At 30.1% G+C, this 15384-nt stretch overlaps 1 protein-coding gene across 1 annotated transcript in view; it reads right to left on the reverse strand.

Annotated features, from left to right (window-relative positions):
• Positions 1-15076, reverse strand: part of LOC100212287 (fidgetin-like protein 1) — a 56086-nt gene extending 41010 nt beyond the window's left edge. The window contains exons 1-2 of the mRNA XM_065793512.1: positions 14919-15076; positions 13613-13704 (exon numbers count right to left, since the gene is read on the reverse strand). Coding sequence (XP_065649584.1) covers positions 13613-13704; positions 14919-15052 — 226 coding nt within the window. The 5' untranslated portion in view covers positions 15053-15076. The remainder of the gene's footprint in view (positions 1-13612; positions 13705-14918) is intronic.
• Positions 15077-15384: the final 308 nt, after the last annotated feature.

A 15384-nucleotide genomic window follows, 5' to 3' on the forward strand; every position in this document is an offset into this window, starting at 1 on the left:
ATGAGGTGATTGCTCTAGTCAACGAACAGGTTGAATTTCTACGTAATGACTACCGAGAATTTTCCGAGCTATCACTAGTCTACCTGTCTGCTTCCAATGGTGAAGTGAATTTTAGAAGACCTGGTGCTCTGCATAAGGCTCGCTGGATGGCCAAGCTTATCTACAGCCTCAAAATTGCACTTTTAGAATCACAAATTGCAGAACTTTCACTGGGAACAATTACCAGTTGCCACCAAGTTACAAAAATACGTGCATTTACAACATTCGTTACTCATATTTACATCACGTGGCGGCTCACATGCAAGAAAACCGTAGATGCGCCTTGGAATGATCTACAGCTCTACAAGCGCTTACTGGAATATGAGGTTGTTGACAAAGTTATTTCTCAATCAGCAGTTCGAGCATTAAATTGCCATCATTGGTATCTAACTGCAGAAATGGTTCCTCTCGCACTGTTCAGTGATCATGTACCTTTGTTGGAACGACAAGCTCTAGCAGATGCTATACTCAAAGTCAAACTGTTGGCTGATCTGCAAGCACCACTCAATCGATTTAGTAATGGATGGGGCAAACCACAATTTTCATTGTCCATTGAACCTTGTTCAGGTTGATTCATGGTTCACAATTTATCGTCTTCATTTGGATACCAATTTTTTACAACTTCCTGTAAATGAATGGAACAAGTCTGCTACTTATATATTGAGTAATGAAAATGATGCAGCAGTGAATGTTGTAAATGATGGTGTCGAGAGAGGTGTCAAACTAGCATCGGACTTTGTCAAAACTGCTTGATCGGATGAACATTTTCAAAACGTTCTTCAGGTAGTCGAAAAAAATCGCAAAGACATTCCAAATCTGCGCCTCAAAAGAAAAAATGTCACAACAAAACAAAACTAACTGGCATTCTGATAACTGCATTATATGCAAAAATGTTAATCACAGTCAAACTATTTCAGATTTCAATAATTTTAACTTTTACATTTTAAAGTTTATATTTAGACTAGAGATTTAACAAAATTATTGGATAATTTCAAGTAAAATTGCAGATTTTTTTAATGTGGCTTTAAAACATTGAATTTTGAGGTTTAACATTTTTATAGTCAAAATAGAAATAATTATACAAAATTTTCTGTGACTGTTTCTGTGATTTATTCAGAGTCGCACATTGGTGGTTATTTGAATAAATGCTTTTCTTCAGGGACCTCTAAATGTACTTAGATTTTCAAAATCTTTTGCCTAAGTTATCTAAGTTAACAAAATAAAAATATTGACAGCTCTGAATTAGACATTTTTTTTCCATGCTGTTGTGATGCACCCTAATACATACATACATACATACATACATACATACATACATACATACATACATACATACATACATACATACATACATACATACATACAAACATACATACATACATACATACATACATACATACATACATACATACATACATACATACATACATACATACATACATACATACATACATACATACATACATACATACATACATACATACATACACACATACATACATGCATGCATGCATTTATTCATTCATAAATACATACATACATTCATTCATACATATATACATACATACATACATTCATACATTCATACATACATACATACATACATACATACATACATACATACATACATACATACATACATACATACATTCATACATACATACATACATACATACATACATACATACATACATACATACATACATACATACATACATACATACATACATACATACATACATACATACATACATACATACATACATACATACATACATACATACATACATACATACATACATACATACATACATGCATACATATAAGTCGTAGTCAAATCGTCAAAACAAAGTATTTTTTGTATGGTCATATAATGGAGTGCGATCGTACACCTTCCTGTGAAACACTACATACATACATTAGAAAGGAGTGGGGAAAATATTTCTCAATATATCTCAGTTGGATAGCTATAAAAACTTGCTAACGCATGCAGCTAGTAATGTGGCAAATATTAGACAAATTATCTTGAGGTTCTTGATTGATATATTTGAGAAAAAAACAAGCAACATATTTGTTATGGTTTAACTTTTAACACTCTACAAATAATACAAGTAGTAAAAACCATATCTTTAAATTGGAAACATATACAAACTGTCTAATGTATTTTAATAGCTACAAACGGTGTTAGACTAAATATGCTAAATCTCTAAATATGCTCTAATGAATTTGTTTGTTTTTTTCTGGACCACACACCACTTCAGATGCTTCTGTAACTATCTTGATACATCATTTTACTGCCTAGGTGTGACAAGGATAACAGACAAAAGCCAGTCTTGGAGTTTCTTCTTCCCATGGTTAACAAAATATCATTATCAATGTCTATTATGATAAGAGGCTCTGTGATCGGAGTTTGACTATTGGCACACAGAAAGTTCTAACTGAACTTGTATGTTTCTGCTTTCTAGATTTCAGTATATGTTCAGATCTAACTAGCATATAAATGAATTTTTTTCAGTAAGCATTACAAGCAACAGGTTTTCTGGATGATTGAAGAATTAGTTGCATGGAATTAGTATTAGGAGTATTCTTTATTTCAAAAAATGCTAGTGCATAAGCTGCCATGATGAAGGCAACAAGTGCCTTTAGTTCATCTAATGGGCTTTCTTGTGGCAACATACAAAGTAGAATGCGATTAGCCATTGTTAACCACCTTAAATGGTTAATAAGACCAGAATTGCAAAATGAATGTTCGTTAGGACAAATGCCAATGCTTAAAGCAGTACACAATTTGAGATATATCCAATCTGTACATAAATTGTCATTATTTAGAGTTAACGGTAGAACACAGTTTTTCTGTATTTAGTCAACAATGGTGAGCTTCTCATAACTTTAACTGTTTTTGTTTGCATGTAACTGACATACAAAACATTGCAACAGTCTGTGCATAGCATTCTCTACTACAGGCCTATTCATCGCGCAACCGGATTTTTTTGTGGAGGCCTACTTTTTTACGGCAAAAAAAAATTTTGATGGCTATGTTGTTACAATATCTTTACAATATTTTAATGAAATACCTTTTTTTGTACTTAAAATTTATGAAAATCTTACTTTTGAAACATTTCATTATGGGATTAAGTGTCACATTTCTAGCTTAACAGTGAATCGAATAATAACTGTTGACACCTGATCTAAGTTTGATGAGATACTTTTTTTTTTAGGGTCCTTGAAAATGGACAACAAAAAAGAAGTAATTATGCAACATATTTCAGTTATGGGACCAAAAACAGTTGGAGATAAACTTTATACTGAAATAGTTATACGCTTTTTTGTATATTTTTCTACATCAAGGGCATTTTATAATCGCTTAAGAAATGACTATCAACTTCCATCTATTTCAACACTCACTCGAATTACTTCAAAAATTTCTAATATTAATAAAAACAAATTTATTTATTTAACTTTTAACTCTCTTCCAGATAAGCAGAAATTATGTATCATACTACATGATAAAATATATGTTAAAAAAGCTTGCTTTACCATGGTGGAACTAATTTTGGTAGATCAGAGGATAACCCAGTGGAATTGTCCTAAACATTGTTAGGGATTATGGCTGTTTGTTTAAACGGGGTCCAAAGGTGTTTATTAAAATGATAGCAATACCAAAATTACAATCTGATTTTTTGTTTGAACAGATTAATTTAACCAATCAAATAATTGATTCAGTCAGTGCAAATGTAAAAGCTATTATATGTGATGGGAATCGTGTCAATCAGGCTTTTTTTTAAATGTACACACTCGTTCCGGGAAAACCATGATTAACAGTAAATGAAAAGTATTTACTTTATGATTTTGTACACCTCATAAAAAATATTTGTAATCTTTGGTTAACTGAAAAAACTCAGGAATTAATATTTGATGATAACGGAGTAACCAGAATTGCAAAATAGACTCATTTAAAGCACCTTTACAATGCAGAATCCAGAAGCTTTATAAAGTTATCTGACCTGAATGAAACTTCTATTTCTCCTAAACCTGTTGAACAACAGTGTGTATTCGCAGTTTTAAGAGTATTTTCTGAAAAACTTACGCTGCTCTTTTGCAACATCCGGACATGATTCATAGTGATGTTAACGACACTGCTATATTTATCAATAAAGTTATTATTGGGTGGAAAATTTTAAATGTCAAAGCTATTGGTGCTGATACAAGACATAATGATCCTTTGCAGGCTGTTATCAATAATCCTGATGACAACTGTTTAAATTTAATACTACAACTTAGTGATATGGCACTTAAAATGGCAGGTTTCAAAGGTAAATGAATTAAACAGCTTTCTAAAGATACTGCAACTTGTATACATCAAACTTGTTATGGACTAGTAGATTTATGTAGATATTTACTTAACACTATGCAAAACTATGAACTTCTTGGTCAATTTGCATCAGATCATCTGAAAAAAGAATATAGTATACTTCGTCAAGGTTCTGGTGGTACATATTTTTTTAGTGTTCAACAAGTTATTGAAAAATTACGTATCAAACATGCATCTTTACTTTTGAAATTAAATGTAGATATTGACATATGTGAGGTCTGGTCATCAATAAGTGTTATGTCATTACAAATTGTCTAAAGACTGCTGCAAAATTCTTGATAACTTGCAAGATCTTCTATGTCATCTTCTATGTTGATGATGTCAAGAGGTCACTTATTCACATTGCTGGTTATGTTACACGAAATTTATAAAGAACAAACTGATTATGAACTTTTAGATCAAACAACATTCTATTATCAGAAATATGGTCAGTTTTCTAAACTTTTGGATCGTGGTGGATTAAAAATTCCAACTGATAATTCGTGCCAATGGATATTTTTTTGTTTTGTAATTTTTCATATAATTAAAGATCATGTTTGCAGAAAATCTTTAAGTAGTATTTTTATGACTATATCAGACTATTATTTATTGGATATGGAAGAACATCATTGTCAAATATTGAGCAACATTTTTTTTATAAATCTATGTACCACTGTCACTCCAAAATCTGGCAAAGAACCTGCACTAAAAGTATTAAAAATCTCTTAGAAGTCTACTTAGTTGTCTACCATTTATAATATATATATAGTATACTTTTTTATAAAAAATTTATAAAAGTTTCATATAGTAGTTTTTTTTTTTTTTTTCTGATTTTGTTAACAATTTTAATCAAAATTTATCTAATATTCTTCGTTTGGTTTAATAATATTTCTACTCAATATAAGAAAATATCAATTTTGTATTTAGATGTTAAAGCCAAAACTAAAGGTGAAATTATATAATTGATAAAAATGTGTGAATTTTTGATTTAAAAAAAATTTCTTTGCGTTTTATTTACATTGTTTATTACTTAAGATTATTTTTTCTTTCTTTTTTTTTCATCAAAAAAATTATTAGGCTATACAGAGAATTAAAAATACTTTTTAGTTTTAAAATTACAAATTTATCTCTTTTGCCGTAAAAAAGTAGACCTCCACAAAAAAATCTGGTTGCGCAATGAATAGGCCTGTAGTAGAGAATACTATGGGTTTGTGTAATGAAACTTCAAGTAATCAAAAGATGTCTCTTCAAATGTATTAGTGTCTATCCCAACACAACCAATCTATTATATTGAATATATTAGTGGGTATCCCTGTTCTACTAAAGTTGGTGAATTAAATATGATACGTATACGTGGTAAAAGTCACGTAGATAAAAGTGATGAAAGTCACACATTCATTTATGGTTTTTAATGACTATTGTAGTTTTATAATTGTCATGGGAATTATAACTTTGTATTTATATACGACTTTATGTAATAGAAGAGGAGGTTGAAAAACGCGCAGATAGTTGTATTTGATATATATATAAACGAATACGAGAATGCAACAACCTATTTCGACCATTATGCCACCAGTATTTGATGGCAACCATCAACGGTTTATCCGTCAACTGCGAACATATATTGCAGCAATGGACATTGACGAGGCAAAGAAAAAAACGATAACATTAACATGTTTTCCACCACAGATTTATTCTGCGTTAGAAGATCTATGCTTGCCGGCATACCTAGAAGACAATTCAGTGACTTACAAAGAGATTGAGGAAAATATTATGAAGCTTTTTAAACCAAAGTCATCGTTAATACTACGCTTTGAATTTGCAACAAATAAAAAAGCAAGTAACGAGAGTGTGTCAGAATTTTCACGACGGGTTGCAAGAGCTGCTGAAGGATGCAAATTTACAGATAGAGATGACAGGATGCTCAACCAATTTATCACTGGCTTTAACGATGGAGCTACGATCAAACAGCTATTACTGGAACCTGAAGAACTTACATTTGCAAAGGCTGTTGAGGTTGCTGTTACATTGGAACAAGTGACGCAAGAAGCCCAACATCACATTATCGGATGGTTCCGATAATGTGATGGTTGCAGCAACATCGCTACTTCCCCAAACAACTGGTTTTGCCGGAACAAATAAAATAACATGTTTTAATTGTGTGAAATTTGGACATTATGCACGGGACTGCGAGATAAAATGCAAGAACTGTTCATACAATCATCGAGCCAAAGACTGCATCAAACGATTGCAAGGTTTAAAAGGAAAAGGGAGAATTTGGAAATAATAGCATCCAGTATTCTCCCTGAAACAGCGTTGCCATCATTAAAAGTTAAAATAAACGGAATGTTCCAAACAGCATTAATTGATTCTGAATGTTCAATTACAGTAGTTCATGCTAAATCTACACGTGGACTTGTTTCAAAAAGTGAAATTTGATTTTTGGAATGGATGCTATTGAAAAATTCGGAGGAGCAGTAATATATGGTGATAAGACGGCAAAATGTGGTGCAAATTATATAAGAAGTAAAGAAAACAAAAAGAACGAAATAAACGAAGAGAACGAAGTAAACGAAGAGAACGAAATAAACGAAGAGAAAGAAATAAACATGGCAAAATGTGGTGCAAATTATATAAGAAGTAAAGAGAACGAAATAAACGAAAAGAACGAAATAAACGAAGAGAACGAAGTAAATGAAGAGAACGAAGTAAACAAAGAAAACGAAATAAGCGAAGAGAAAGAAATAAACAAAAACAACGAAATAAAACATCAGAATTTTACGGCAAAGTTTGACGGAAAAAAGTGGACGGCATCATGGAACCGGAATAAAGAGCCCGCTATCAATAATACGATCCGCGAATACAAGATGAGCGAAGAGCATGAACGTAGTTACTGAAAAGAAATAAATGAATGGATCAACTCTGGCATTCTTGTGCCGTATAAGGAGCAAGCATTGGGACCACCTAAAGTATTGATACCGCTGATGTGTGTCGTGCAAGAAAATAAAGGTAGAAAAATACGCCCCGTGGGAGACTTTCGAGCTCTCAACAAATTTGTAAATTGTCACACAGCAAATGTCGACGTCTGTCAAGGGAAACTGCGTCGTTGGAGGAAAATTGAAAGTGGAAAAATTCTTGATCTTAAGAAAGCCTACCTTCAAATTCGCATCAACAAAAAACTGTGGCCATATCAAACTGTGATTATAAATGGGGAACAGTATTGTTTCACCAGAATGTGTTTTGACATCAACGTGGCTCCAACAATAATGACTACAATTCTTCGTCACGTGCTCAATATGAATTCTACTGTGAAGAAAGCATGTGATAATTACATTGATGATATATTTGTCAATGAAAGTGTAGAAACAGCTAAAAATGTAGCGAAGGGTCTTGAGAAATTTGGGTTGCAGTGTAAACCTCCAGAAAACCTAGAAAAAAGACGTGTTTTAGGTTTGAGAGGCAAACGAAATAAAAAATGGGGAACTGATATGGAAGTGGGACAATGTAGTACAATTTGAATCTTCAAATGCAGTCACACGATCACAGCTTTTTAGCAATTTAGGTAAACTTATTGGACATTACCCGGTGGCAGGAAGTTTGCGTTTACAAGCTTCATACATCAAACGATTAGCTGGAAATATTCCATGGAATGAGTATGTTTCTGAAGATTGCAAAGAAAAAATGAATGAGTTGCTTCACCGTTTGGAAAAAGAGGACTTGGTTGGTGGAAAATGGCTGGTACCAGTGAATGGAAAAGCTGAGCTTTACTGTGATGCATCATCCATAGGATTGGGTGTAGTTCTTCTAATTGGAGGAGTAGTTATTGAAGATGCAGCATGGCTACAACCAACGAGTGATATGCACCATATTAGTATAAGTGAACTAGATTCGATACTTCGAGGGTTAAATTTAGCCAGTAAATGGAATATAAAAGAACTCACAGTATACAGCGATAGCAAGAGCACCGTGGGATGGTTAAACGCAGTTTTAAAAGGAGAATATCGCGTAAAGACTCGGGAAATTTCTCAATTGTTAGTACAACGATGGCTGAATACGATAAAGGAAATAACAAAAGATATTAAGATTATTGTACAATGGATTCCATCTGAACTAAATCTGGCCAATCGACTTTCACGAATCCCTCAAAAATGGTGCAGAACAGTGTGTGCAACCGGATTAATCCAACAGAAAGACATATGGAAAGTTCACTCAATTGGTCATTTTGGTGTCGATCAAACATTGCAACTTTGTTTACAAAACAACCAGAATGTATCACGTAAGGAGGTTTCAGCAGTAATTGCAAGTTGTAACCAGTGCAACTCCATTGATCCTTATTCCGTAAAATGGAAGCATGGTCAGCTGAGTGTAGAGCAGAATTGGAATCGGGTTGCCCTCGATGTAATGCATGTAGGTGCAGAACTATACTTATCAATGATTGATTGTGGCCCATCACGGCATACAGTGTGGCGTAAACTGGTAACCAAAACAGCGGCTGAAATTATTGGAAAGCTGGAAGAAATATTTTCTTTATTCGGACCACCAGTTTGCCTTCTAATGGACAATGAATTTCGTTCACACACGCTAACAAGGCCGTATTCCAGACTCTCATAATAAAAATGACTCATTTAACGATGGTCTTGATATACCAAAAGATGAAGTTGGTAACGGTAAAGGAAGATATAACAAGGATGCCGTTCAAGTTCGAAATGATTCTCAAGAATGCAACGAACAAACGATAACGCGCTCCGGATGAATAATAAGAGCCCCACAACAATTAGACTTATGAGTTAATTCACCAAGAGGGCATGTTCTATTAAAGTTGGTGAATTAAATATATTACGTATACGTAGTAAAAGTCACGTAGATAAACGTGATGAAAGTCACGCATTCATTCATAGTTTTTAATGACTATTGTAGTTTTATAATTGTCATGGGAATTACAACTTTGTATATACGATTTTATGTAATAGAAGAGAAGGTTGAAAAACGCGCAGATAGTTGTATTTGATATATATATATAAACAAATACGAGAATGCAACAATCTTATCACAACCGAATGTAATATGTTGAATGTATTAATGCATATTCCATCACAACCTATAGTTTTATGCCACTGGTGTCAACCGGTTTTAATTCAAACATGCAATAAACTCAGTTTAACTTTGCTTGACCTTGCAGTTGGTGTAATGTGACCAAAATGTGTAAATTCTGGTTTGGCTACAAGGAGCCAATTAACTCAAGTTTACCAGATCATGAAAATTTTTGCAGAAAAAGCAACAAATTTACTGCTATTATGCTTTAAATATTATTTGTATAGAACAGATGTTAATTCAGGTAATACAAAAACAAGATATAAGTACTTATTGTTATATGCGGAAACTAAAAAAAAAATAGAAATGAGGTAAATAAAAGCTTGTTACTACTTAAACCAACTTTAAAAGCATATACAAACATATGAAGTTAAAAGACAAGCATTTCTTGGTGATACTTGAAGTGCAAAAAGTACACACGTTAATTTTAAAATTAGCTTCGCCTGAGCTGAGGAAAAAATAACCAAAAGAAATATTTGTCTGACTTTTAAGAGTGCTAAATGGTTTTGTCCTATTGCAACTAGCGATTCCTTATCGCTTGAGGTATAACCAATATATGTTCAAATATTATTTTTCAATAAAATTTACCATTGCATTTTTAGTTGGGGTCATTGTATTGACTTTTTTGACATCAAAATATAACCCAATGATTGTGTTACTGACTTTGGCACAATGCTCTAAGTCTTTTACAATGTTCTTGTTGTCTATCACTTTAGGAACATAATCTTTGTTTTTCAATTCTGCTTATTAATTCCATCTTATTATTCGCATCAGATACATCATGTCGATTACAACAACAGTAGCTTAACTCTTATCTGCTTGTTATTAGATTTCCTGTTGTTTATTAGGATCTATACAATGGTTATTAGAGTCGCCATTGCTGGTATCAATTTCCTTATGCGTAGAAGAAATCTTGTTACAAACATCCAACTATTTGTCACCAATGTCATCTATGGCAGATTTGCAACACAAATATGCCATAGATGACATTGGTGTGTCAACTCCTTACAGATATATCGCTTTTGTAGTCTAATGAGCTTGACCTCATTAACTCCAGTTTTGATCATACAGTATGAGACCATATGGTCTTCTAGAAAGTCACGCTCAATTGTGGCAGAGATGTCAACAAGGCCAAAAATAGCTAGGGCAAGGACAAAACCAAGGCCAAAAGTTTCAAGACCAAGAGTTTTAAGATTAAGGACAACAGTTTTAAAGCCAAGGTCTACGCAAATATTTTTAAAGCCAAAGACTTAAATTTTGACCTTACATTAAAGCCATTGTTTACAAAACTGCAAGTAGCAAGAGCTGTGGCAATAAAACCACAAGTTATGAAATTATATGTTATGGACAGAATTTGATGAAGGTTATGCAATGAATTTGCTTTAATTACCACTATATACTCTACAAGTCTTTGTTACATTTAATAAACATCAAAATTTCAAGCACATACATGCTCTATGAGAATGCATTATGAATCCACTTTGACAAAAGATACACTTGACAGGAGCTGACATTGCAAGGGCACAGAAATGTTTGTCAAATCTAATACCTAATTTTTGAATATTTTTTCATTGAGTACAAATTTTTTAAACAAAAACTCTTTTTGATTAAACTCTAGTGATTTATTCGTTCAAGATAGTTTGTCAAAACTATTTTGTTTGTAAAACATGATTTTTTTATAATTTGCAAAAAGGCTTTTTTTTATGGTAAAAAGCTTTTAAATCTGATGTGTAATACTATTTTTAGTAGATGTCAAAGCAATTTCTGGTGTTGTTCTTAAGCAAATCTTTGATCGTTAATTGACCTAACTATCAAAAAAGGATAGTTAAACTATTGCTTATTGGTTCAAAGTTGGATTTTATAAATAAAATCATTTTTAAAAATATATTAAAAATGAATTACTAACAACTTTTTTGAACAGATTTAGATAAGTTGAATTAAAAAAATATAAATTCAGGCTTTTTGGTTAGGAAGGCGTGCGATTTCACGTCATAATATGACGACACAAATACTATTTGATTTTACTTAACTTGACCACTGCTGTTAATAAGTTTTAAAAATTTGTATGCGTTTTAAAAATGTGCTATAAAAATCTTAACTCAACTATAAAGAAACTTAAAAAAAACTTATCGTTAAAGAAGCAAATAAATTTTCGTAAAAAAAATAGCGAAAAACAAAATAAAAATAACTTTACTAAAACTAAAATAGCAAAAATAAAATTAAGACTTAACTAAAATAAATAATAAATTATAACGATAAGATTATCTAAATTAGGTTTGGAATAAATAACTTTGAATAGTTGTTTATCTTTACTAATGTTTTAATAACTTTATTTTATGCGAAACCCTTTTTAAATAAAGTAACAACTTACAACTGACTATTGTTTAATAAACGCGAACATTTAAAAGTTTAAAAAAAGATTCTTAACAATTCTTCACACAAAAAGTAAAAAAAGTAAAAATAATTAAATTGTTTATTTACAAAATTGTTATAATTTTTTTTTATTTAAAAACATTTATAATAAAAAATAAATGTTTAAATAAATATAAAAATACATATATTACTCATTAATGTTTTTATAAAAAATCATTAGCAGTGATTTGTTACTTTATTTAAATGTGTTTCAATAATATAAAAAACTAAGTGAAGATAAAAGTTATTTAATTCAAACGGCTTTCAAAAAAGATACTTTAATTAAAATCATATTGATTTTAATACTTTAATATTATAATTTCAATGATATTTTAATTAAAATCATTAGCTACTTTATTTAAAAGCATTTCGCTAATAAAAAAACATTAGTAAAGATAAACGTGTTGAAATTATTTATTTTCAAAGTAATTAAAAACTAATTATTTCAGCGCATTTGTTTAAAACCGCAGTTAAATCATCAGAACAAAATATTATTTGCGTGGTCATATAAAGACTTGAAATCACACGTCTTCCTGACCAAGCCTGAAATTATAATTTAGATACAATAAAAATTATTTTAATTCAAAAAGCCTTTACAATTCTGTTTTTAATTTTAAGAAAAATTCACATGTTTAAATCTTATTTAAATTTCAAAATGTTTTAACTAATAAAAAATGTTAAAATAATCATGTGGTTTAATATGTGAATGTAATAAATTCCCATTAACCAATCATGCCATTATTTGTTGTTTAAAAATGGCAATTTAAACTGTCAAATATAAGTTCAAGTCAAAATGTAGTTCTAGTCAAAATATAAATTCTAGTAAATATTAAAAATATAAGTTCGAGTCAAAGTAAATTCTAGTAAATATAACAAAATATAAGTTCTAGTTAAAAATGGCAATTTAAACTGTGACATAAAAGGCAAAATTAAGTTCTAAAGCTTTCAAGTAAACAAAAATAACACTTGCAAACTAAATTAACTGTAATGAAATTTTTTTAAATGCAAACACAAAAGAAAATTCTGAAATTAATAAAAAAACGTGGAAGGCCAAGGCCTAAACATTCAAGGCTAATGCCAAAATGTTCAAGGCCAAGGTCAACAGTTTCAAGGCCAAGGACAAAGCTTTAATTTTTGGCCTAAAGGCAAGACCAAGGAATAACAACTCTAAATTGTAGCTATCTTTCTTAACTTCTTAAACTGATATTGAGATATGCAAGAACACTCGAAAGAGCAAATGTCAAAGAGTTTAATTGATTAATCTTTCAAATGAAATATTTTCTCATTGTGTGATTCTCATTCCTTCCTATAATTATATAGCTTTAGCAAACTCGTGAACTTTTTGTGGCACACATTCAACAATTCTTGAATACAACCATGGCTTACATGTGGTGTGGAAGCTTTGTCAGGTTGTAGGACTCCATAGCAACTGCATAAGTTGGTAATTGATTGTCAAGCATCTCAGAGGAAGCACAAAGATGACACAAGACACTTTCAAATGAAAAAACACCAGATAGCAGATATATTATTGACATCTTATAAATGGTTAGAATTTAAAGTTGCTTGTGTAACCTCAAGACAATATTTAAATTAATTTTTTTTTTTTTACTGAGTACTTTATTGTACCTCAGAGAAAGTTTTTATAACTACCCAAAGTACCAATTTAAAAGTAAAAAAAATTTTGATTGCATCCTAACATACATACATACATAAATTTACCTTTATCTTCAGTCATTGTATCAACGACTTCAAAGTAATCATGTGCAAGTTTCGAATTAATTTCATTAAAAACTCCATTACTCAATCGATTACTGTTTTAAATAAAAAAAAGTACCTATCTGCATCATTTAACAGAAACTTATATAAAAAAAACATAGTATAAAAAATATAACACGATATAAAATAAATAAAAAACTTATATAAAATAATTTTTCATATAATTTATTTCTTAATATTTAGTTTTTGATTTAAAGACTAGTAACAAAAATGTTAACAACTCACTAAATTATTAAAGTATCTTAATTTGACATTTTTATCTGTGTGTTCTCCAAGCAAAACACCATAAAATACAAACAATAAACAATTATTTTAATAAGTTTTATTTCAGTGTTATAAATAATCATTATTTATATATTTAAGTATAAATAATAAATAAGTATAAATTATTATTTTATATTTAAGTATAAGTAATAAATAAATAAGTATAAATTATTATTTCACGTTTACAAGCAGATTCAAACTGAACTTAAATTTCAGAGTCTCGTTAAGTAGTGGTTTTCTTGTTCAATTATTATTATATTAATACTAAATTCATGTTTTTTTACTTATATACACAAATGTTTATGGTGTATTATTTATGATTTTGTTTTATGTCAACTATTTATTTCCTGATTTTTTGTGAATTTGATATTCTTATCTGCGTAATGTTGCATATTTTAACATCAATAATATAATTGATGCACATGTGACAAAATTTTTTTTTAGTTTTTAAAAATGTAATATCATTAAAAAAATTTAAAATTTTCAATACTTTTTATTTATAACAAAGAATAATTTTAAAATGTTCATTAAAATTATTTAAGTATCTTTTTATATTTTAAAATTAAAACTGACATAATTTGCCAAATCTTGCACAACAACTTTACATTTATTTGGAGATTTTATCAGTGCTTCAGTTGGTTTTGATAAGCATTTTTAAAGGTCTGACTGAATTGGACTGCAATTATTTGAATTTGAAGCAAATCATTAGCTTCAAGTTTAAATCTAAAGATTAACAAATCAAAATATTTTGATTAGATTTAAAAAATGCAAAAAAAGTCTTTGCAAATTATTAAACTTAAATATCAAAAACACTTTGAGAATAATCCCTGCAACCTGAATTAATGATTAACAAAACATGGGACCAAAATTAACCATAACTTGTACTATCTACACATATAAAAAGGTATTCTGAGATTTTAACTTCTTAACAACATTTTAAATTATTATTGAAACTTTACTTTTTTTATTAGTTTAGAAGATATACCTTTTAAATAGTTCATTTGTAAATGTCATTAGTAAACGAAGTTGGTCAGCTTTCTCGCGACCTGAAGCACTTTCTGCAGAAAACTTCAAACTAGACCAGAAATTACTCAGTAAAGACTCTATGTGGCTTGCCATTATTTGTTGCTAATTTTCTGTAATAAAATTAAATGTTAATTAAAATATAACATTTCTATGACTATCTCCAATAAAATACAAACCTAATATAAAATAAAATACTTATAAAATATACTTATAAAACACTTAGTAGATATGTTGAATATTTTTAGGTTTATCATTTATCATATATTACACAGGTCAACAAAAACAAAATTCTTCTGGTGCCGAGCAAACAATTGTATAGCATTTCTCATTTTGATTTCAAATATGCAACTCTTTTTTTACCATCACGTCAAGTTGTAAAGATATTTAGGTTCAAATCTTAAGTATTTAGGTTAAAGTCCCTAATA

This window comes from Hydra vulgaris, chromosome 03 (genome assembly GCF_038396675.1).
Source record: "Hydra vulgaris chromosome 03, alternate assembly HydraT2T_AEP".
Taxonomy (NCBI): Eukaryota; Metazoa; Cnidaria; class Hydrozoa; order Anthoathecata; family Hydridae; genus Hydra; species Hydra vulgaris.